Source organism: Staurois parvus, unplaced genomic scaffold (assembly GCF_062004578.1).
Source record: "Staurois parvus isolate SC_StPar_1 unplaced genomic scaffold, SC_StPar_1.0 ptg000640l, whole genome shotgun sequence".
Classification (NCBI taxonomy): domain Eukaryota; kingdom Metazoa; phylum Chordata; class Amphibia; order Anura; family Ranidae; genus Staurois; species Staurois parvus.
In genome coordinates, this window is record NW_028318436.1 from 742,729 (window position 1) to 767,667 (window position 24,939).

Below are 24,939 nucleotides of genomic sequence, written 5' to 3' on the forward strand. Positions count from 1 at the left end.
ACTGCCCGAGGGCCCGGGGTCAGTAGGGGGCCCCATGAAATGCCCCTGGTACTTTTTATAGGCTTTTTTGGGTGAGCTTTGAGTGTGGGCAAGGACACAGGGGCCCTATGATCCCCTATTGCCCGGGGGCCCCATGAGTTGTCAGTCCGCCCCTGACTGCTACTTTTACAAGGTAATATCTGGGTGTTTAGGATTCATGTGCACGGGGAAAACTCTTCTGAATGATGGAAACTGACTGCTGGAAAACGTAGTTTAAAAAACATCAGTTTAGCTGCATTTGCATACCGCGTTTATGTGCGTTTGCATTTAGAAGCGTTTTTAAAAGATAACCTCAGGAGACCTTCCCAAATGCCCAGAATGCACTGAAAAATAGTAAAAAATTTACAATTTCAGACATTTTGAGAGAAATAGAGAGAGCAAAAGCAGAGAGCTCAGAATGTGTTGAGATGACCTGTCTTTTCTGGTTGTATTCACTATGGATCCCATCATGAGCATAATGCGGCACGTTCTACCATTTATTCCTTCACGCAAAAAATGGAACTGACTGCGCTGGTGTACCGGGTCCATTTGAATACATGGAAAACGCTTTGCATGCATTTCTGATGATGAAAAAAGGCTCTGGACAGCATCTGGACATGGAACAGTTAAAAAACGCTTCTAAATGCAAACGCTTATAAACGCGGTTAATCGCATTTACAAGCATTTGGCACTTGAAATGCCAGTAAAATCTACTCCTGAGCGCAAATTTGGTGCTTTCAAAAAACCAACTGTAAACTCAACTACCTGTGAATGACTGTAAATGACGATGTGTACATGGACACATAGGACAACATTAGGGAGAGTTCAGGGGCTGCTGAAAATACCGCTGAACAGCTCCTGAACGTCAGTTTAGGAGCTGCAGTGTACATGAACACTTAAAGGGATTTGGTGCGTACAAGGTGAATTTATCCCTTTGTAGCTAAGGGGAAATATATTTTCGTTTCCAATCATTTTTATTGAACATTTTTAAGATAATACAATTGAGTACTGTCCGTGATACTTTTATTATTTGCACTAACATACAATTTTGAGGACAAGCTTTCGGGGAATGTCCCCTTCTTCAGGTCTAAGCGGACCGTACTCAATTGTTTCTGTCGCAAATGCACTAATATGGCTACAATCAACTCTAAGAGAATACAAAAATATTTGCAAGATATGCTGGATATCATAACATCAAACTCTGACAGAACAGTACAAAGTATCTAAAAAAATACGGGTAGCGGAGTACCTTCATAACAATATCAAGGTATAACAGCGATCCTAATGGGACCCCCAAACAGCAAAAGGTGTAGTAAGCACAGTGGCTAAATGGTTAGCACTTCTGCCTTGCAGTACTAGGGTCGTTGGTTCGAATTCCAGCCACTGCACCACCTGCCTGGAGTTTGCATGTTCTCCCTGTGCCTGCGTGAGTTTCCTCCGGGTACTACGGTTTCCTCCCACACTCCAAAGACATGCTGGTAGGTTAATTGGGTCCTGTCTAAATTGGCCCTGATATGTGTATGTATGAATGTAAGTTAGGGACCTCAGATTGTACACCCCTTGAGGGTTTGGGACCCATGTGAATGTACAATATATATGTGTAAAGCGCTGCGTAAATTGATGGTGCTATATAAGCACCATAAACAAATAGTAAGCGATAACCATCCCTCTTTCCACCCTCCAGGGCAGTGTTCAGGTGCAATAGGGTAACTTCTATTGCACAACATTGTGAGATAGATAAATGCTGTATCTAAACGGGATAGCGTCAGCAGTCAGCGCCATGGCACTCCAAAATATTTTAAAGGAAATTTTTTTTCCCCTAGAGTTTCCCTTGAAGAAAATAATGTGATTTGTTAATGCCGGTGTTGCCCTATTGATTTGTGCAGTGTAACCATTTAGGTTTCCTCTTTTTTTTTTTGTAGGTGCTCAACAAAGGTCAGATCCTGGAATTGAAGTCCATAGAGAAAAGTGAATTCATTGTGTTTTCTGTACCTGTTTCAACCAAACTGATCCCCTCCTTTCGCATTATCGCCTACTACTACCTGGACTCGGAGACTGTGGCCAACTCAGTGTGGGTAGACGTCAGCGATGTCTGTGAAGGCAAGGTAATGCTGCCTGTCAGGATGGTGGACAGTGGACTTAAAGTGATTCTAAAGGAAAGCATAAAAAAAAAAAAAATAAACATGTTATGCTTACCTGCTCTGTGTAATGGTTTTGCACAGAGCAGACCCTATCCTCTTCTTTTTGGGTCCTCCACCAGCGGTCCTGGCTCCTCCCCCTGTTGAATGTCCCTAATAGCAAGCCTTTTGCTATAGGGGCATTCAAACAGGCTCACTCCTGAGCCACACTGTGTCCATTCATGCTCACCCCCACCCACCTCTCCTCATTGGCTTACTGGCTGTGATTGACAGCTGCTGAGTGAGCCAATGAGGAGAGAGACATCCAAGAGACCCACTGCTCTCATGTACATCGCTGGATCAAGATGTGGCTTGGGGGGGGGGGGAGGGGGTGAGCTGAATGGGTTGTAGCATTGTCTATTTAGTCCTACATTCCTGGGTATATACTGCCTTAATAGTTAGTGCCGCTCGGCACTCTGTCCAGGTGTAGCAGCTGTTAGCTTCTCATAGAATTTTACAAGAGTGGGGCTGGACAGTGTGCCTGTGCTTTCTGCCCATGCCTAAACACCAAGATTTCATGAACCGGGGTAACCGCCCAGTGTGTATGGGGTCTAAACAGGGGCGGACTGACCATTTGGAAACTCAGGCACTGCCCGAGAGCCCGGGGTCAGTAGGGGGCCCCATGAGATGCCCCTGGTACCTTTTTCATAGGCTTTTTTGAGTTTGGGCAAGGACACAGGGGCCCCATGATCCCCTATTGCCCGGGGGCCCCATGAGTTGTCAGTCCGCCCCTGGGTCTAAATCATACTGGTTTATTCAGATTGCAATACCTTCCATCCTGTTTAGTTGTCCTGGACCAAAACATGGTAACCCTAAGACCAGTGGACATTTTTTGCACTTTGTGCTGGCCTGCCCACTGTTCATGCGTACAGTATAGGCAAGCCCAATCTTGGCGGGCCGGGACTTTGGAATCCTTGCCTTGGCTGCCAGATGACCCTATTGTTCAAAAATAACAAAAAAAGCCTCCAACACTGTCCTGCCTCTAGGTACTTTACAATCAAACTAGTACACAGAATGGTTATACCATAGTAGGCGCTTCCTGCATCCGCCATAAGCTATTGTTAACCTCTTGCCGACCACTAGTGATGGGTCAAACACTCCCCCTGTTCGGTTTGAGGTCAAACATTTGAACCTAAGTTCGACAGCAAACTTCGAACTTTATGCAAGTCTATGGAACTTGAACTTGTAAATTCAAAAGTGCCCATTTTGAAGGCTTAAATGCAAGTTATTGGCCATAAAAGGGGTATGGGGACTTGGGTACTGCCCTGAGGGACATGGGCCAGTGAATTTCACTGTTTTGAAAAGAAAAAAAAATCCTTTAAATAGCATTCCTTGGGGGGGGGTCCCCTAAACTACCTGCAAAGTTGCACATCTGTACAATATATAGAACATGCTGCAGCAGGACTAACATTTTTTTTTAAATTACATTTTAAAAAAACAGTGTGGGGTCCCCACCCAATCCATACCAGACTTAGATCTGGTAGGAATGTTAGGAGGGACCCCACAGTAAAAAAAAAATAATTTTAAAAGGTGCGTAGCCTTTTACTCCTGGTAGGAATTTTAAGGGAAATCCCACCCCAAAAAAGTGGGAGATAAAAAGCGTGGAGCCCCCAATAAAATCCCTACCAGACCCTTGATCCAAGCACGGGACTGACAGGCCATAAAAGGGGGGGGTGAGTGAGCGCCCCCCGCCCCCCTCATGAACCATGCCAGGCTACATGCCCTCATAATGGGGGGATGCTCCCCCCACAAAGTATCTTGTCCCCATGTTGACAGGCCTCTTCCCCACAACCCTGGGCTTTGATTGTGGGGGTCTGCGGGGGGTGACTTATCAGAATCTGGGGACTCTCAGATCCCAGACCCCCCCTTGTGAAAGAGTATGGGGTACTATGTACCCCTACCCATTCACCAAAAAAGTGTAAAGTGTGAATAATAACACAATAGTTTTTGATGACTCCTTTATTTAAAAAATATAAAGCCAGAGAAATGGTTCCATTGTTGTAATCTACCATCAATCAGTCAGTGCCCAGCATTGTCATGATGATTCTGGTTCGCCAAAATTAAAACAAAACCCGACTCCCACTGATCGGTCCGCCCAACTGTGCTGTGATTGTCAAAAGCATTGCACCTGTGGTCAGGCGCATTGCTTTGGCCAATCACAATGCACTGCCACAGCACAGTGCTTTGTGGGGCATGGCAGGCAAACAGCCCACCGAATGCCTTTATTGTTCGTGTGTTCACCGAACACATGAACGGCCGATGTTCGAGTTGAACTTACGTTCGACTCGAACATCCATCCCATCACTACCGTCCACGTAACACATACTGTATGTGCAATGTCATGGAGGGTGGGTCTTTATGCCCACATGCTACACACATGCGTCCATGGTGGCTGAGGTTTCTCTGCTCAAAGCATGCTTGCTGTGTGCTCCCAGTACAGTGACCGAGCTGTCACCAAAAGCTCTCGGTCTCTAGTCATGATCGGAAAGCCATCAGGTTGGTGATCCCGTGATTGACAAGTCCATCCCACCCTCTCACCTTAGGACCTAGTTAAAGGACCATGGTAGGTGGGCGGGAAGGGGTTAATAACCCTATGCTGGAACTTGCTTGTTATCTTTAGTCCAGGCATTTCTGCAGCTTGCAGGTGAAAACAAATCCAGGGGCGTACAGCTTGATAATTTGCAAGATTGCTGGTGGCTTTATATTTTCTTCTGGTGAAGCTACCTAAAACTCAATTGAAGTGACAAAAATAGCTATACAGTCAGATAGACTTTGTACTTACAATCTCCTTTTGTATATCCTCAGCTCCAGTTTCCTGTTAAAGTGGTTGTTAGACCTAGCGCACTCAGTAATCAGCACTTAATAACAGACCTGCTCAGACACACCCCTCACTTTTTGTGCAATACAAGCCATGAGGAGGTGCGTGGTTGTTACTCAGCTCTGTCAGTACAGAGCACTGCAGTGTGAGGGTAGGAAGCAGCATTTTCAGACATTTTTAAACATTTCCAAGCAAACACTTGTCACAAATCACAGTGTGGGGGGTACAGGATTTAAGGGTGATAAATGTGCCAGACTTCAAATTGGTTTGTCATTTCTCTATTTTACAGCTACAAGTTAGGACGGATGTAGCAGACAGCATTCTCCCAGGGACATCATTCATGCTGACAATGGAAACAGACGAACTAACATCAGTGTCCTTATCTGCAGTGGACACAGCGGTGTACCTTCTGAATTCTAAGAACAAGCTGACACCTGGCAAGGTGAGGCTCCAGGCAGTCTGCATATTTTGGTGTCTACTTATGTAAGGCTAGGCTCCCTCAGGTGGAACTTTCTGTTGTGGATCGCTTTTCCTTAGGCAGTAGAAGAGCGTTTTCCAGGCATTGAGGAGGCGATCCTGCCTGCTTGTGAATTCCCATCTTTTTTTGGCAGAGCCAAAGCACAGTGGGGCAGTGTAAAGTCTCTCTAAGTGGGTTGGAAGGAAGGCTAGACCAGTGGTCTCCAAAATGCTGCCCGGGGGCCAGATGTGGCCCTTTGCTTGCCTTTTTTCTGGCCATTGCGGCACTGTTCCTCTTACTGATAACACACACTATTCATCCCACTGACACCAACAATAGGGCATAATTCCTGCCACTGACATCATCAATGGGGCACTGTTCCTCCCACTGACACAAACAGAGGGGTACTATTTCTCCCACTAACACCAATGGATGGGGTACTATTCCTCCCACTGACACCAATGATGGGGCACTATTCCACCCACTGACACCAGAGATAGCGCACTGTTCCTCCCACTGACACCAACGATGGGGCACTATTCCTTCCACTACCTACAGTGGGGCACTATTCCTTCCACTGACACCATAGCCGGCCTCCCTAAAGTCTGAAGGATGGTAAACTGGCCCTTTGTTTAAAAAGTTTGGAGACCCCTAGACTAAATGGGCAAATGACAAATTGGAGGATTCCTAGGAGTCCGGGAAGTTGGATGGCTGTGGGCAGCCAACATTGATCTTAATTCCGGAATGGTTGAGTACACCAGTGCGGAGCAGTGGGTCCCATTATAATCCATCTGTCTGACGGAGTCATACTCATATCGAGCTTATCCCGACCTCCTGCAATTAAGAGGTCTGGGGATCTGGTAAGACTTCAATTTGCTCTATACGGTGGTGGCTACTCACGTTGGTGATTTTTGATTGGAATGAAGAATTTTCATCTTTTGCACATTTAAGAGACTTTTTTTATTCACCGAGATTGTTTTGTTATCATCCTTTTCATATGAAGATTTTGAGTACCTATGGTTCTTCAAGGACTGTCATTACTTATATATTTAGTGCACTTTATTGTGTATTTTTATTGAGTTTGTTTACTTAAATTGTTCACCCTCAGTGCAATACTTTCTTTACATAAATGACAGTCTCCCTATGGATCATTCCTTTTTTCCCCCATAAAATATAGGAAACCATGTTTTTAATACCCTAATATATACCATTCCTTTTTCTTCTCTTACCCTTAAGGTGTTCAAGGCCATGAATGATTATGACCTGGGCTGCAGTCCTGGAGGAGGGAGGGATTTTAATTCTGTCTTCATGGACTCCGGTGTGGCATTTGTCTCTTCATCCGGGTACAGTGACTTGGCCGGTGAGAATTTACCAAAGAATCGAATTCTGTTTTCTCCGTTTTAAATCAGGACTCCAATCAACTAATAAATGCACAGTTGATATACCTACATTTAAACAGTTTTACCCGCCAACAAAGTTTGTAATTCTGTTCAGCCAGATTTGTGATTCACACAGATCTGTAACACTCAAAAACTAGTATGGTGACAACACTACTCTACAGTCAATTGCCTGCCAGCTGAACTATACAATCAATGAGTGTTATCACACTGCTGAGGTCCTCCCTGCACTTCTCTCCTCCTCAAAGTCACCTGAACATTACTTCCTCCAGCCCCTAGTGCCTGAAAACATATTGAATTAAAAGCATTATACTTAGCAGTAGAACCCGATTGCATCACAGTTCAGACCCTCCCACTCTGATTTCAGACAGGTATTTTAACCCCTTAAAGCAGATGGTAAGATACATCTTAAAGCTGAATATGTACATAGTTCCATTAGTCCAGCTTTTACAGATATTCCATACATTCGATGACTTGACAAATGTATTTAAAAATTTTTGCTTTTAACAATAAATTTGACAAACAAAAATTCTCAAACAAAACTCTACTAGTGTATGGCCAGCTTTAAAGTATCACAGACCTGGTCGATTCAAACTGAGCATATGGCAAAAAAACCCCCAAAAACATAACTTTCAGTGTGAAGCAAATATCGATTTATCAAACAGATTCCGAGTTATAAACAGCTATAGTTATATGCAGAGTCGTGGATAAGGGGGTACCTCCAGTCCTCCTGTACAGGGCCCAGGCCAGCAGGGGTGAATCAAATGTGGGCAGGGAGGGTGATCAACACATTGTGGGGGGGCAGTTACCAGAACCCATCCCTGTATGGCTCTCTCTGCAGCAGCTGAAAGCTGGCTTCTTCTCCTCTCCCTCTGGCTTTCAGCTGCTGCAGAGAGAGCCATACAGGGGATCAGTTACAGTAATTGCTGCCTGCAGCACCCATCACCCTCCCTGTGCTCCATACGTTTCCCCCTGCTGCCCAGGCCCCACACTTTGCAGTGTTGCTGGCTTCCCTCTTCTGCCTCCCACCTGCAGCTGGAATCTTCAGGATGGAGAGTGGGGGAAGGTCACATTTACCAGCCCCTTTCTTTCCTGAATCTACACAATGAGTGATTGGTACTGATCACTCACTGTGTTCATTCATAACGGAAGCATTGTAATCTGTTTTTTTTTTGGGGGGGGGGGGGTGGCAGACCCCGTCAGGTTGGCTGTATGGGGCCCTGTGGTTTCTAACAGCAGCCCTGGTTATATTTTTTATTTCAGGTACTTTTATAGCGCTGTCAATTTACGCAGAGCTTTACATATATATTATACATTCATTTCAGTTCCTAACCCTCAAGGGGCATCCAATCTATGGTCCCTAACTTACATCCATATATACACATACTAGAGCCAATTTAGACAGGAGCCAATTAACCTACCAGCATGTCTTTGGAGTGTGGGAGGAAACCCACGCAGGCACAGGGAGAACATGCAAACTCCAGGCAGGTTGTGCCATGGTTGGGATTCAAACCAGCGACCGTAGTACTGCCAGGCGTAAGTGCTAACCATTTAGCCACTGTGCTACCCTTTATACAGTTGCAAGAAAAAGTGTGTGAACCCCTTATGTGGAGTGGAGTTTTGCATGAATTGGGCATAAAATGTGCTCTGAACGTCATCTAAGTCACAACAATAGAAGAACATAATACTACACAAACATTAGAAGTTGCCATGGTTTAATTGCACATAACATGTAAACATTCACAGTGCAGGGAGGAAAACGTATGTGAACCTTTGGACTTAATAACTGGTTGACCCTCCTTTGGCAGCAATAACCTCAACCAAACATTTCCTGTAGTTGCAGATCAGACCTGCACAACGATCTGGAGTAATTTTGGACCACTCCTCTTCACAAAACTGTTTCAGTGTAGCAATATTCTTGGGATGTCTGGTGTGAATCGCTCTCTTAAGGTCATGCCACAGCATTTCAATCTGGTTGAGGTCAGGACTCTGACTGGGCCACTCCAGAAGGCGTATTCTGTGCTGTTGTAGCCATTGTTTTGTTGAATTACTTGTATGCTTTGGGTCATTGTCCTGTTGCATCACCCATCCTCCGCGGAGCTTCAGTTGGCAGACAGATGGTCGTACGTTTTCCTGCAAAATGTCTTGATAAACTCTGGAATTCATCTTCCTATCAATGACAACAATCCGTCCAGGCCCTGAGGCAGCAAAGCAGCCCCAAACCATGATGCTCCCTCCGCCATGTTTTACAGTGGGGATGAGGTTTTGATGTTGGTGTGCTGTGGCTTTTTTTCTCCACACATAGTGTTGTGTGTTCTTCCCAAACAATTCAATCTTGGTTTCATCTGTCCACAGTATATTTTGCCAGTAGTGCTGTGGAACATCCAGGTGCTCTTTTGCAAACTTCAAACGTGCTGCAATATTCTTTTTGGACAGCAATGGCTTCCTCCGTGGTGTCCTCCCATGTACTCCACTCTTGTTTAATGTTTTCCTTATTGTAGATGTGTCAACAAAAATGTTAGCATGTTCCAGAGATTTCTGTAGGTCTTTAGCTGACACTGTGGGATTCTTCTTTACCTCATGCAGCATTCTGCGCTGTGCTCTTGCAGTCATTTTTACAGGACGACCACGCCTAGGGAGAGTAGCAACAGTGCTAAACTTTCTCCATTTGTAGACAGTCTGTCTTACCATGGACACATGAACATCAAGGCTTTTGGAGATACTTTTGTAACCCTTTCCAGCTTCATGCAAGTCAACAATTCTTGATCGTAGGTCTTCTGAGAGCTCTTTTCTGCGAGGCATGGTTCACATCAGACAGTGCTTCTTGAAACCAGTAAACCCAAAACAGGTGTGTGTTTTTTAAGAGCAGGACAGCTGTCAGCAACACATCCAATATCATCACACTGATTGGAGTCAAGGTTGTCTCACTCCTGGCTCCAATTAGCTCTGGAAGAAGTCATTAAGCTAGGGCCTCACATACTTTTTCCTCCCTGCACTGTGAATGTTTACATGTTATGTGCAATTAAACCATGGCAACATCTAATGTTCGTGTAGTATTATGTTCAGCAGTGTTCTTCTATTGTTGTGACTTAGATGACGTTCAGAGCACATTTTATGCCCAATTCATGCAAAACTCCACATAATCCCAAGGGGTTCACATACTTTTTCTTGCAACTGTATGCAAGTCATGACTTCTCCTTTACCCCTGGCTCACATATGTGTGTTTTGCACGGGCACAAAAGCCCATTCATTTGAATGGACTTGCGTGCCTTGGGACACGCAGGGAAGAAGTCCCTGCACTTCTTCGGGAAACGCAGCCCGCACAGGAACTGAGGTTCCCAGTACGGTTGTGATTTCCAGTGCTGGCGGGTCCGCATTCCTCTGTGTGGGTGGTGCGGCTGCAGGTACTTTTGTGCGGATCCCGCAGCGGCACCACCCGCACAGATGTGAATCAAGCCTAAATTCATATTAAGACTTAGTTTACACTTGCAGCTGGGGGGGGGCAGTCAATACAGGCAGTGAGTCGTAGTTTATACCGCTCCCTTAAATGAACACAGCAGCCAGAGGGAGTCGTACACATGCTGCAGCTGTGATGTCTTGCTTCGCATCTGTGGCAAGAATTATAACCCTGTCACATTCAGTAGGAACTATTACCGCTAAACGTGCTTATTCAAGTGAATACGACCGCGGTGCAACTGCCCTACATCCACTTGCAGAACGAGAGAAATAATTCTAGCAGCAGACCGCCCATGTACCTGTAAAGTGTTGCCTATGGAGAATTAAATGCACTGTAGTTTGTTGCCATTCCATGGACATAAACAATTTTAAAATGTGACATGTGCGGTATCTCTTTACTCGGCATAACATCATCTTTTATATTTTACCAAAAAATGGGTATTATATTGTGTTTGTGTTCATTAAAATGCATTAAAGTGTGTTTTTATCAAAACATTTGTGTTTGAAAAATCGCTGCGCAAATGTTGTGTGACATAAAACATTTCAACACCTACTATTTTTTTTCACTAGGGCCTCAGTTAAAAAAAAAAAGAAAAAAAAAATACATATATATATATATATATATATATATATATATATATACAGTTGCAAGAAAAAGTATGTGAACCCCTTGGGATTACGTGGAGTTTTGCATGAATTGGCCATAAAATGTTCTCTGAACGTCATCTAAGTCACAACAATAGAAGAACACAGTCTGCTGAACATAATACTACACAATCATTAGATGTTGCCATGGTTTAATTGCACATAACATGTAAACATTCACAGTGCAGGGAGGAAAAAGTATGTGAGGCCCTAGCTTAATGACTTCTCCCAGAGCTAATTGGAGCCAGGAGTGAGCCAACCTTGATTCCAATCAGTGTGATGATATTGGATGTGTTGCTGACAGCTGTCCTGCTCTTAAAAAACACACACCTGTTTTGGGTTTACTGGTTTCAAGAACCACTGTCTGATGTGAACCATGCCTCGCAGAAAATAGTTCTCAAAAGACCTACGATCAAGAATTGTTGACTTGCATGAAGCTGGAAAGGGTTAGAAAAGTATCTCCAAAAGCCTTGATGTTCATGTGTCCACGGTAAGACAGACTGTCTACAAATGGAGAAAGTTTAGCACTGTTGCTACTCTCCCTAGGCGTGGTCGCCCTGTAAAAATGACTGCAAGAGCACAGCGCAGAATGCTGCATGAGGTAAAGAAGAATCCCAGAGTGTCAGCTAAAGACCTACAGAAATCTCTGGCACATGCTAACATTTTTGTTGACACATCTACAATAAGGAAAACATTAAACAAGAATGGAGTACATGGGAGGACACCACGGAGGAAGCTATTGCTGTCCAAAAAGAATATTATAGCACGTTTGAAGTTTTCAAAAGAGCACCTGGATGTTCCACAGCGCTACTGGCAAAATATACTGTGGACAGATGAAACCAAGATTGAGGTGTTTGGGAAGAACACACAACACTATGTGTGGAGAAAAAAAGGCACAGCACACCAACATCAAAACCTCATCCCCACTGTAAAACATGGCGGAGGGAGCATCATGGTTTGGGGCTGCTTTGCTGCCTCAGGGCCTGGACGGATTGTTGTCATTGATGGGAAAATGAATTCCAGAGTTTATCAAGACATTTTGCAGGAAAACGTACGACCATCTGTCCACCAACTGTAGCTCCGCAGAGGATGGGTGATGCAACAGGACAATGACCCAAAGCATACAAGTAATTCAACAAAACAATGGCTGCAACAGCACAGAATACGCCTTCTGGAGTGGCCCAGTCAGAGTCCTGACCTCAACCCGATTGAAATGCTGTGGCATGACCTTAAGAGAGCGATTCACACCAGACATCCCAAGAATATTTCTACACTGAAACAATTTTGTAAACAGGAGTGGTCCAAAATTACTCCAGATCGTTGTGCAGGTCTGATCTGCAACTACAGGAAATGTTTGGTTGAGGTTATTGCTGCCAAAGGAGGGTCAACCAGTTATTAAGTCCAAAGGTTCACATACTTTTTCCTCCCTGCACTGTGAATGTTTACATGTTATGTGCAATTAAACCATGGCAACATCTAATGTTTGTGTAGTATTATGTTCAGCAGACTGTGTTCTTCTATTGTTGTGACTTAGATGACGTTCAGAGCACATTTTATGCCCAATTCATGCAAAACTCCACGTAATCCCAAGGGGTTCACATACTTTTTCTTGCAACTGTATATATATATATACTGTAATGTTTGGGGGTTCTAAGTAATTTTCTAGCAAAAAAATGCCAATTTTTACATGTGTGTCAGAAATGCCATGATTAGCCTGGGGGTCAAGTGATTAAAGAGAAACTGTAGTCCACCTCCCAGGTAGCTCTGCCACCCTCGGGTACCACCATTCTGGCGCATGTGCAGATGCACCCACAGGCAAAGAGAGGGAAGGTTTAAGATTTCTCTGGTAGCAGTCTTTGTGTATGGGTGCAAAACCCCGTACATGTGCAGATGATGGGGGAAGACCCAGCACATGCACAGATGTGCTGCAGGGATCTCTCAGCACCTGAGACCTGTGGCACATCTGCACACATTCAGGGGGCCAGGAGAGTCTTGCCTAAGCAAGAAACATGGAAGTGCTGCCTTGCAGTAAAATAAAAGTAAAAAAAAATATCATGTCTCTTAATAAGAGAGGGATGTGGGAAGAGGCAAGGCAGCACAACATGAAAGTTAGGTCTCGTTTACACTTACTTCAAAATGTGGCATTGGACAAACTTTTTTAAAGTACTCTGAATGCCAATCAAAGCGCCTGTCACTAAATAAAATGGTAAGCTTACAGTCCTGTTCACATGTTGCATTTTCTTTGCTTAACTTCAAAAATGATACCCCATGTTGCTTTATTGGTACTTCAAAGCATCTCCAAAGTCTTCTTAGAAGTCTATGACAAAGCTCGCTAACAGCACCTGCAGCTTTTGAGAGACTTTTATTCAGCTTTAGGTTCACTTTGCTTAAGAGATATCGCAGGTATGATATCCCAGGATGCACTGGGAAACCAGCAATTGATCTGGAAAGACGTCATCAGCAGTCACTTCCAGTTCATGTGTATATATTCTGGAAGTGTCTGGTGCAGACGTCACATTTGGTGTGCAGCAAGGAGCAGCAGGAAAGTGAGCAAGGTCTGGACCAGAGCAGAGCAGCTAGCAGACATCATACATGGTGTGCAGCATGGTAAAGCTATAGTGGAAGGAGAATTGGGAGTGGAGAGAGGACTGAGTGGCAGAGGATCAACAGAGCTAGGGTACCAGAGCAGAAGAAACTAGCAGCACAGGAGCAATATAGCGGGAGGTAAGTGAGGATCAGAGAGAGAGAAAGATCAGCAGAGCTTGGGGTTACTACTGAGTGGGGGATCAGCAGTGCTGGGGATTGATTCTGAGTGGGGGATCAGCAGAGTTGGGGGATACTACTGCGCAGGGGATCAGCAGAGCTGGGGGTTACAACTAAGGGGGAGATCAGCAGAGCTGGGGGTTACTACTGAGTGGGGGATCAGCAAAGTTGGGCGTTACTACTGAGCGGGGGATCAGCAAACCCGGGGATACTACTGAGCAAGGGATCAGCAAACCCGGGGATACTACTGAACAGGGGATTAGCAGAGCTAGGGGCTACTACTGAGGAAGGGATCAGTAAAGTTGGGGTTACTACTGAGCAGGGGATCAGCAGAGCTGGGGATACTACTGTGTGGGGGATAACCAGAGTTGGGGGCACTACTGAGCAGGGAATATGCTGAATGATGGTACTAATAAGCTGTGGATATGCTGAACAATGGTACCCATAAGCTGGGGATCTGTTGAAGAGGAGTACTAATGAGCAGGGGATCTGCTGAGTGGGGGTACTACTGAGCTGGGGTTCTACTGGGCCCCTTTAAAACAAATCACAAAGCAATAAACACAGAGGGCATTTGCCAAGCTTCATTAAAGCTTCAAAAAAGCATCACCAAAGCATCAACAAAGCATCAACAAAGGATCAAAAACACATAAAAGAAAAGTGTTGAAGCAGTAGGCTCTTTGAAGTCGAATCAAGTGTAAATGATCTCTAAGGGTGAAGGTCCGCTTTAAGGACCAATGGGCAAGCTTGGGAGGAAGAATGGGTGGAGCCAAGCTTTGTTTGCAGAAAAAGTTAAGAGCTGCATCTAACTTCAGCTGCCTGTATCATTAGATTTGGACCTCATAATGTTTTTGACATAGTTTATGAAAGATGACCTCTACTTATGTATTTATTCATCCATTGCTCAGTATGAACGGCTCATCTTTATGGCAGTTTTATTCCCAGTTGATTGTGTTGGACCATTTTTATTTTTTTTTGTTATGCTTTAAGGATTTGGCTGCCGGGTTTCGCAAAGGAAGAAAAGATCCATAGACTTCAATGCACTCACCAAACAGAAAGGTAAAGAAATTCTAAACTGTAAAGGAGATGTAGTCTATGAGCTTTAAATGTCAACTCCAGCCAAAACTTTTTATTAGATTTTTATTAGATAAGTTACGAATCAATGTTCAGATGAAAATTTGGTCTTTTTTGGAGATTCGGATGTATCCTAATCTCCAAATGGATATAGTAACAAATGTCAACAAATCTGGAAAAAAGTTATAACATAATTACCAAATGCATTTGTTTCATTTGGACGACATCCCATGATGCGATAGTAGGTTTGGCCCATGGGGAAACAAATTCAATTTTCAAATTTGTTCAATGTTTCAGATTTGGATAACAAATGAATCTGAATTTCGTTCCATTTGTTTTTTTTGGATGCACATGACGCCAGTCAATATTGGCCAATCAGCTCATGCCTTTTCTCTTGTTGGGTTGGACTAGTAGGGATGTATATAAGGGAATCCCCCAGACAGGATATTGTCTTACATACAGAGTGTCCTCAGTCAGTCTCTTTGTCGGGGCTGCCAAATTTTGCATTACTTATTCCATTGCGTCTGAAAATATCGAATCCTTTTGCATAGTTTTGATATATAAATAACAAAACCATCCGAAATATACAATTCGAAAGCTAATATGCTGCAATCTTCCGAACAAACTGCTAAATGTTTTGAAACCACCCGGACCAACAAATGTACAAAACAAATTCTGAAAACAAATTGGTTCAACATAACGAATATAATGAAACGAAAATATACAATGAACGAATGAATCAGAGACTAATTGAACATTTCTGGCGTGCACATCTACTTTTTATTTAGTTTGGGATAGAGTAGGGAGGATTTATGTCCCTGTTGGAGAAAAATATTCCCCACTTCATGTGAGCAGAGGAAATGAAGGGAAACCCTGTATAATGGGGGCAGGGACAAAAAAAAAATCATATTTTTAGTAGAGAGAGCAAGGGTTAAAATCAAAATATAAATTATATTGGTTTTGGGTGAATTTAATTCATGTGGTTTTTGTTGTTTCTTAATACCAAAGCGTCTTCAGCTCCTAAATCACATTTGACCTGCCCCTGTTCAACCTTCATGCTTCATTATTGGTCAACGGGGCTGTCCATCTTGAGAGTGGACAAACAGTAAGCTACACAGAGGTGAGGCCAAGCCTGACTCCAGGAACTGAAGTCACTATTTAAATATTAGAGATACTCGAGGCTTTAAGCTACAGAGTACTAACCTATTTATAAAGGCATCTCTAGGAGCCTGGCTGCCTGCAGTTGAGGATAGTTAGGGTTGATGTATGTTCACTTTAAAGTGGTTGTAAACCTCAGAAATGAAATATGAACAACGCTTATCCCTCTATAGTGTGTACTTGTCTCAATTCAGAGCACTAAGTGTCATTTCTGGCTGCTGCCCAGTTCCTCTGCTATCTACATGAGTCACTTCTGAGAAGTTTCCTGACACCAAGAGAAAAATGGTGAGGAAGGGGGAACTCCAGCATACAGCTTGTGATTGACAGCCTCAGCTCTGTTCACATGTTCTGTGTGAAGGTGGGGGGGGGGGGTCCCTTCCCTCCAAACAGCTCTCAGCTTTCCTCAATGATCTCTGCAGAGTGTAGCTTTACCTCCCTGCCCCCTGCTTTATGAAATCTCAGACAAGTTTAATAAATTCTGGTCCTTGATGGGATGTTGAGAAGGGAAGACTGCAGATAAACAGGTAAAACTTATGTAGGGGATTTGTTTCATTTTTGTGTATGACCTGAGGCCAGTCACTTCACTGGCTATATGTAAAGGTTTACAATCACTTTAAATCCCAACACTGGAAAAACGTAATAATAATCTCTTGCATTGGGGCTGTATTCGCACTACAGGGGTTTACTGCTTGTTTAGGCCCCATTCACACCGGAGCATTTTGTAGAGTGAAGATCGAAACTCCAAAATGCCCAGCGAAGAAAAAATCAATATTACTCTATGGAGATGGTTCACATCTGCACTCCAAGTCACCTGAAGTAGAATGCCTGTAACTCAAAAAAGTTTTGGAGCTCATTTTGTAGCTCCATTCAGGCAGATTGATGTGTTTTTGGCGTGTTTTCATTCCTACAGAAATACGTGGAAACATGCAAATCGCGTGTTTTCAAGCGCTTTAGCGCATTTTGTCACGCGACCAAGAGCTTTTTTCTGGCATGGAAAAACATTGTAACAATTGATGTCACAGATGAAATTTTTCTCTGTTGGATAATACAAAAATGCCAAAACTCAAGGAGCCTTTAAACACCTGAACAAATCATGCACAAACGTTCATAAAAATGAGCAACAAAATGCGTAAAAAAATGCACAAAAACTCTACACTCATGTGTGAATGGGGCCTTAGTCAAGGGAAAGGGTTTTCACTATAAATGACCTGATCTCCCTCCCCCCGGGGAGACGGTGCTTCCCCGTGCTCCGATGGTGGACTGCCCCTTGGCACCATCATTGGCTGTGCAGGGCTATAGCCCTGAATTGGTCTTGAAGTCAGGAACTTATTGTAGACCACTGAAGCATGTTTGAGAAGACACTTTGGGGAGCAGTCGTGTAGGGCAGAAGATCGGGTAAGTAGATCTTCTTTTCTATGTCACTTAGACCTGTATGAGCAATTACCTATTACAGCAGGAAACAGCCCCACTGCAAGGGATCATTTGTAAGTTTCCCAGACTCTGGCTTTAGGAACCTGTACTGAAAGAGAAATATAGGTTATTCGTGGCCTGAAGATACTAGCTGCCTGGCTGCTTTTGGCTTTAGTATATTGAGTCACTGACCTGGAGCATGTGGCAGATCAGGAAAGGCAGAGTACTTCCAATCTGCATACTTGTTTAAGATCAGTGACCAGAAGCCATGGGGTCAAGTATAAGACAATCAATTCTTGGTGACTTGTTATGATGCTATAATTTTGTTTTTTCTCTGCAGCCGACAAGTTTTCTTCACCAGATCTGAAAAAATGCTGCCACAACGGCATGGCACTCCTACCTCCTCGCATGGACAGAGATTGCGGCAAGAGATCCAAGCGTGTTGCAAGCAATGACTGCCGCAATGCCTTCCTAGAATGCTGCCAATATGCTGAGGACCTGCGCAAGAAGATCACCATTGAGAAGAGAAAAAAAAACACCATTGGGAGGAGTAAGGAGTTCTGATGGTGCAGAATGTTAGATAAAAATCTGTAAAGGTTCTCATTGATCCAGGTCATGGTAGATCTAGTAGGAGTTGGTCACCATGAATTGGACTTGTTCTGTAATGTTGAAGATGTTTTAAAGCTTCTCCGAGCCACTTCTTCATTTCTAATTCGTGATGGGAACAACAGTCCATGGTGATTGGATTAAGGTGTTGGTACTAATTATGTGGATATTAATGCTGGGGTATCTTCCTATCACTCATTACAACTAGAGATGAGCGAATTTTTCAAAAATTCGATTCGGCTGATTCGGCGAATTCCAGGAAGAAATTCGGTTCGATGCGAATTAATTCGCTACGAAGTTAACTTATAAAATGGGTTTCTAGGCTTCAGAGAGCCTTTAAATTAGTGCAGAACACTGTACCTTTAATTTAAATGCCCTTGGAGATGAGGAAGGAGAAGGAGAAGGAGAAGGATGAGAAGAAGGAGAAGGAGAAGGACGAGAAGAAGGAGAAGGATGAGAAGAAGGAGAAGGAGGAGAAGGATGAGAAGAAGGAGAAGGAGAAGGATGAGAAGAAGGAGAAGGATGAGAAGAAGGAGAAGGAGAAGGATGAGAAGAAGGAGAAGGATGAGAAGAAGGATGAGAAGAAGGATGAGAAGAAGGAGAAGGAGAAGGAGGAGAAGGAGAAGGATGAGAAGAAAGATGAGAAGAAGGAGAAGGATGAGAAGAAGGATGAGAAGAAGGAGAAGGATGAGAAGAAGGAGAAGGAGAAGGATGAGAAGAAGGATGAGAAGAAGGAGAAGGATGAGAAGAAGGATGAGAAGAAGGAGAAGGATGAGAAGAAGGACAGTTCTGTGACAGTTTCTGTCTATTTCTGACAGTTCTGTGACATTCACTCCATACAGCGGTTTCAACCGCTGTATTGAGGGAATGTCCCAGAACTGTCAGAAATAGTCTATTTCTGACAGTTCTGGGACATGTATGGAGTGAATGTCCCAGAACTGTCAGAAATAGTCTATTTCTGACAGTTGTGGGACATTCCCTCCATACAGCGGTTTCAACCGCTGTATGGAGGGAATGTCCCAGAACTGTCAGAAATAGTCTATTTCTGACAGTTGTGGGACATTCACTCCATACAGCGGTTTCAACCGCTGTATGGAGGGAATGTCCCAGAACTGTCATAAATAGTCTATTTCTGACAGTTCTGGGACAATCACTCCATAGAGCGGTTGAAACATTGTATCTATTTCTTTCCATAAATGGATCCATTTATGGAAACAAATAGATACAATGTTTCAACCGCTGTATGGAGGGAATGTCCCAGAACTGTCATAAATAGTCTATTTCTGACAGTTGTGGGACATTCACTCCATACAGCGGTTTCAACCGCTGTATGGAGGGAATGTCCCAGAACTGTCATAAATAGTCTATTTCTGACAGTTCTGGGACATTCACTCCATACAGCGGTTGAAACATTGTATCTATTTGTTTCCATAAATGGATCCATTTATGGAAACAAATAGATACAATGTTTCAACCGCTGTATGGAGGGAATGTCCCAGAACTGTCATAAATAGTCTATTTCTGACAGTTGTGGGACATTCACTCCATACAGCGGTTTCAACCGCTGTATGGAGGGAATGTCCCAGAACTGTCATATTCTTATTTTCATCCTACTTCTTCTTCTTCTTCTTCTTCTTCATCCTCATCCTCATCCTCTTCTTCTTCTTCTGAGGATGAGGATGAGGATGAAGAAGAAGAAGAAGAAGAAGAAGAAGTAGGATGAAAATAAGATTAATTCCAAGCCGGCAAAAAGTGTATGTGCAGAGCTCCTCTAAGTGTATCTGCAGAGCTCCTCTAAGTGTATCTGCAGAATAGAGGAACTCTGCACATACACTTTTTGCCGGCTTGGAATTATTCTTATTTTCATCCTACTTCTTCTTCTTCATCCTCATCCTCTTCTTCTTCTTCTGAGGATGAGGATGAGGATGAAGAAGAAGAAGAAGAAGTAGGATGAAAATAAGATTAATTCCAAGCCGGCAAAAAGTGTATGTGCAGAGCTCCTCTAAGTGTATCTGCAGAGCTCCTCTAAGTGTATCTGCAGAATAGAGGAACTCTGCACATACACTTTTTGCCGGCTTGGAATTATTCTTATTTTCATCCTACTTCTTCTTCTTCTTCTTCATCCTCATCCTCTTCTTCTTCTTCTGAGGATGAGGATGAAGAAGAAGAAGAAGAAGTAGGATGAAAATAAGATTAATTCCAAGCCGGCAAAAAGTGTATGTGCAGAGCTCCTCTAAGTGTATCTGCAGAATAAAGGAACTCTGCACATACACTTTTTGCCGGCTTGGAATTATTCTTATTTTCATCCTACTTCTTCTTCTTCTTCTTCTTCTTCATCCTCATCCTCATCCTCTTCTTCTTCTTCTGAGGATGAGGATGAAGAAGTAGAAGAAGAAGAAGAAGTAGGATGAAAATAAGAATTCCAAACCGGCAAAAAGTGTATGTGCAGAGTTCCTCTATTTCTGACAGTTCTCTGACAGCTTCTTCACATGTACAGCGGTTGAAACATCTGTATCCTAAATGGAAACTAATAGATACAATGTTTCAACCGCTGTACATGTGTTCCTTCTGTCAGAGAACTGTCAGAAATAGCGGAGCTCTCTGCAGGGACACTTTTGCCGGCTGATCGGGAAAAATCCGATTCGCGCACCCGAAGTAGGCAAATATTCGGATTCGACGCGAATCAAATTTTTCCTGAAATTCGTATCGAATTCCGGTTCGCCTGGTTCGATTCGCTCATCTCTAATTACAACTGAAGAAATGGCTTGCAGAAGCTCCAAAACATCTTCAACATTACAGGACAAGTCCAGTTGAATGTGTCCAACTACTACTGACTGACAGATAAAAGGTTCATTTAGAATGCTTCATTTTAGAGTCCCCTTGTTTTTAGTGTGTAAATCTGAAAGCTGCATTTTCGATAACTGGACCTGTATTATGCCATTCAAGTCAATGCAATTCTTTGAAAAATAGAAAAAAGTAAATTGCATCTCATAGCCACATCAACCCAACACATATCAAAATGTATCTCTAGGCAAAAGCGGTCGAACTATGTTTTTACCTTCCAGCAGGGCTGGTGCTAGACTATTTTGCGCCCTACGCAAAACCAGCTACTTGCACCCCTGGGCTTTTTTCCGGTGCCACCCCTATCATCCCCCCCAGGGCTCCATTCTAGGGGTCACCCAGCACAGAAGAGGTGAGTCCTGTAAAGAGCACATTGTGTGACTATGGACACACAAGATGTGTACTGAAGGGACACCAAGATCACCTCCCATTACCTTATCTCCCTGTTTGACATTATGGGGGGAGGGGGGGTCCTGTCCATCTCCATGGTGACCACCCCTCCCCCCTTCAATACTCACCATCCCCATATCCTCTCTCTCCACAAACCAAACCGCACTGAACGCTGGGAGGAACCCGCTTTGACTCTTCCCACAATGTGACTCACTGCACAGCAGATCATCCATGACCCCACCTCCACACCCCTCAAACCTTGCTCAGACCCCGCCCCTACTCTCCAAAAACTCAACGAGGTGAGGTCATATGCTCATTGGTGTAGCAGGAAGATCTGTATCTCGTGAAAATATATATCCCCTGTAGCAATGGGATACAGATCTACAGCTACACCAGGGAACTAAGGGCTCAGCTGTCCCAGGGACACCAGTGGGCTGCTTCCAGCCATCACACCCAGTTAGCGGCAGGACAAATACCAGAGCACAGGCAGTGTCTGCCTAAAGGAAGAACAACAACAGGCGAAGAGTGGAGTGTTAGGAATGGGGTTGCGGACTCATCCCATACACATATTAATTACACAGATTCTAAAGGCTAATTTAATGCAGATAAGGCACTAAGTGAGTTTAATTACCACCTTAATCAGTCACAGAACCTGTGTAATTAATATGTGTTCAGGTTTAAAGGGATGAGGTGGCAACCCTAGTTAGGAAGCTGGTGGAGAATAAGGAACCCAGTGGCCGTGATTGCACCCTAGGCAGTAATGTGCCCTCGGTAACTGCCTAGTTGACCTAGTGGTGGTGCAGACCCTTCCTCCCAACAACTACTCCCTCTAAGCTGCAAAAACAGCCAAATAGGGGTGTATGCAAAAACTATGCCCACTGGCATGTTCTACCTGTTGAATGTAAATCAGTCAAGTGAATGTGTTGCAGCATCGTACAATGCATGCTGCTGCGCTGCGGTGGTACAAGCATTTAGGTAATAAAACAAGTGGTTAGGAGGTGACATAACCCATCCTTACCACCTATCACACATGCTGTGAGGGATAACGCATGCATTAATGATCCCAAGGTTCTTAGGTGGTACAATTCTATAGCATCTACCAAACACTAGAATATCAATACCCTTTTAACTCTGGAGATAGGCTTATGTAACAGTAATTCAAGCACAAGAATCTGATCAGAATTTCCAAGTGATATAAGAAACTACTAGATGTTTTTAGGCCTTGTTCACATTGGTGTAGGCCTGTGTGAGGACCATGTTTGCCCCCACAGGCATGCACAGGTGTTTGGTGCATCTCCGTGCAGGCAGTTCCATTCATTGCAGTTGGGATGTAGCAGCTGTACAGACATAGCCACTGCTTCCATTTGACAGCCATGAAGCTGCATGACCCCAAATGCACACTGTTTTTGTTCAGGGCCATGTATCCACATGGACGTCCAATTGGGAGCAGCAGCTGTGTCCTAATTGAAATGAATGGGACTGCCTGCACTCAGATGCATGGAACACCTGTGCATCCCACTGCGGGCAAACATGGCACTCACATGGGGGTATGCTACGGTAAGAGGCCTAACTGTCTAGTGTCTCCTAACTGCCAAAATATTATTTTCAAATAGTCTAATCTTCATAAAAATGTTTTTGTAAATGTAGTGTCTTTGAGTTTTTCAGGTGCAAAGGTGACCTGTTGCTTTGGTCTAATGCAGGGGTGTCAAAATTCAATTTCATTGTGGGCCACATTAGCATTATGGTTGCTCTCAAAGAGCCGGTTGTATCTGTAAGACTAGATGTCCAGAGCGCCCCCCCACCTTACATTAGATGTCAAGAGTCCCCCATCATCAGAAATCAAGAGTCCCCCACCCTCCCTTACATCACAGTGCACCCCCTTTACCTTGTGCTACTGCTAGGAAGAAGTTGGGGTGAAACTGAGAACCAGAAAGTGCAGGGTCTGGAGGAGGACTAGAGGATGACTGGAGTCAGCTGCTGGAGTCGGCTGAATGCTGAGACCCGGGGAGGCAGAAACGAAAGGGTGCTCTGACTGAACAGAGAGGTACAACATCTGTAGGAGGAGTTCTTTCCTTCTTTCTGCTGCCAATTGCTGAAACGGGGAGGGGGTGTAGAGATGAGCCCCTCAGCGGTTGAACAGAGAAGTGCAGGATCTTGTAGTGGCGTTCTGTCCACATGGTGGGGGCAGAGACGTTGAGGATGCCGCAGCTATAGGAAACATGCGGGGGCCATATGAAATGACCTGGTGGGCCGGATTCAGCCCACGGGTCTTGTGTTTGACACATGTGATCCAATGGCTTAGTATATATCTGGGAGCATCACTAGAAGGATCATCAGCAAGAGGAAGAAAGTCCTGATTCCTCGGTATAGATCTGTGTCCTGTTCTGGAAAAGATATTGATAAGATAAAACAAGTGCAGAAACGGACAACCAAAATGGTGAAAGGTCTGAAGGAAAAAGCATATCAGAAGGGCTACAGGAACTTAAAGAAGAACTCCAAGTATGGATATTTCTACATAGTTATATTGGTCCAGCTTGGGCCAATGTAATTATGCATATACTGTAGCATACCTGGCCAATGCCTCTAGAAACTGTAAAAAATGCCAGACCTGCAATTTTTTGATACGTACAGTGTTAATGTACAGTATACAGTTGCAAGAAAAAGTATGTGAACCCCTTGGGATTACGTGGAGTTTTGCATGAATTGGGCATAAAATGTGCTCTGAACGTCATCTAAGTCACAACAATAGAAGAACACAATCTGCTGAACATAATACTACACAAACATTAGATGTTGCCATGGTTTAATTGCACATAACATGTAAACATTCACAGTGCAGGGAGGAAAAAGTATGTGAACCTTTGGACTTAATAACTGGTTGACCCTCCTTTGGCAGCAATAACCTCAACCAAACGTTTCCTGTAGTTGCAGATCAGACCTGCACAACGATCTGGAGTAATTTTGGACCACTCCTCTTCACAAAACTGTTTCAGTGTAGCAATATTCTTGGGATGTCTGGTGTGAATCGCTCTCTTAAGGTCATGCCACAGTATTTCAATCGGGTTGAGGTCAGGACTCTGACTGGGCCACTCCAGAAGGCGTATTCTGTGCTGCTGCAGCCATTGTTTTGTTGAATTACTTGTATGCTTTGGGTCATTGTCCTGTTGCATCACCCATCCTCTGCGGACCTTCAGTTGGCAGACAGATGGTCATACGTTTTCCTGCAAAATGTCTTGATAAACTCTGGAATTCATTTTCCCATCAATGACAACAATCCATCCAGGCCCTGAGGCAGCAAAGCAGCCCCAAACCATGATGCTCCCTCCGCCATGTTTTACAGTGGGGATGAGGTTTTGATGTTGGTGTGCTGTGCCTTTTTTTTCTCCACACATAGTGTTGTGTGTTCTTCCCAAACAACTCAATCTTTGTTTCATCTGTCCACAGTATATTTTGCCAGTAGTGCTGTGGAACATCCAGGTGCTCTTTTGCAAACTTCAAACGTGCTGCAATATTCTTTTTGGACAGCAATGGCTTCCTCCGTGGTGTCCTCCCATGTACTCCATTCTTGTTCAATGTTTTCCTTATTGTAGATGTGTCAACAAAAATGTTATCATGTGCCAGAGATTTCTGTAGGTCTTTAGCTGACACTCTGGGATTCTTCTTTACCTCATGCAGCATTCTGCGCTGTGCTCTTGCAGTCATTTTTACAGGACAACCACGCCTAGGGAGAGT

General features: G+C 43.9%; 1 protein-coding gene across 1 annotated transcript in view; it reads left to right on the plus strand.

The window, feature by feature from the left end:
* Nucleotides 1–24,939, plus strand: part of LOC149449032 (complement C4-B-like) — a 121,575-nt gene that overhangs the window by 35,786 nt on the left and 60,850 nt on the right. Inside the window, exons 13-17 of the mRNA XM_089693924.1 lie at nt 1,941–2,123; nt 5,303–5,455; nt 6,707–6,830; nt 14,719–14,787; nt 17,711–17,920. Coding sequence (XP_089550050.1) covers nt 1,941–2,123; nt 5,303–5,455; nt 6,707–6,830; nt 14,719–14,787; nt 17,711–17,920 — 739 coding nt within the window. The remainder of the gene's footprint in view (nt 1–1,940; nt 2,124–5,302; nt 5,456–6,706; nt 6,831–14,718; nt 14,788–17,710; nt 17,921–24,939) is intronic.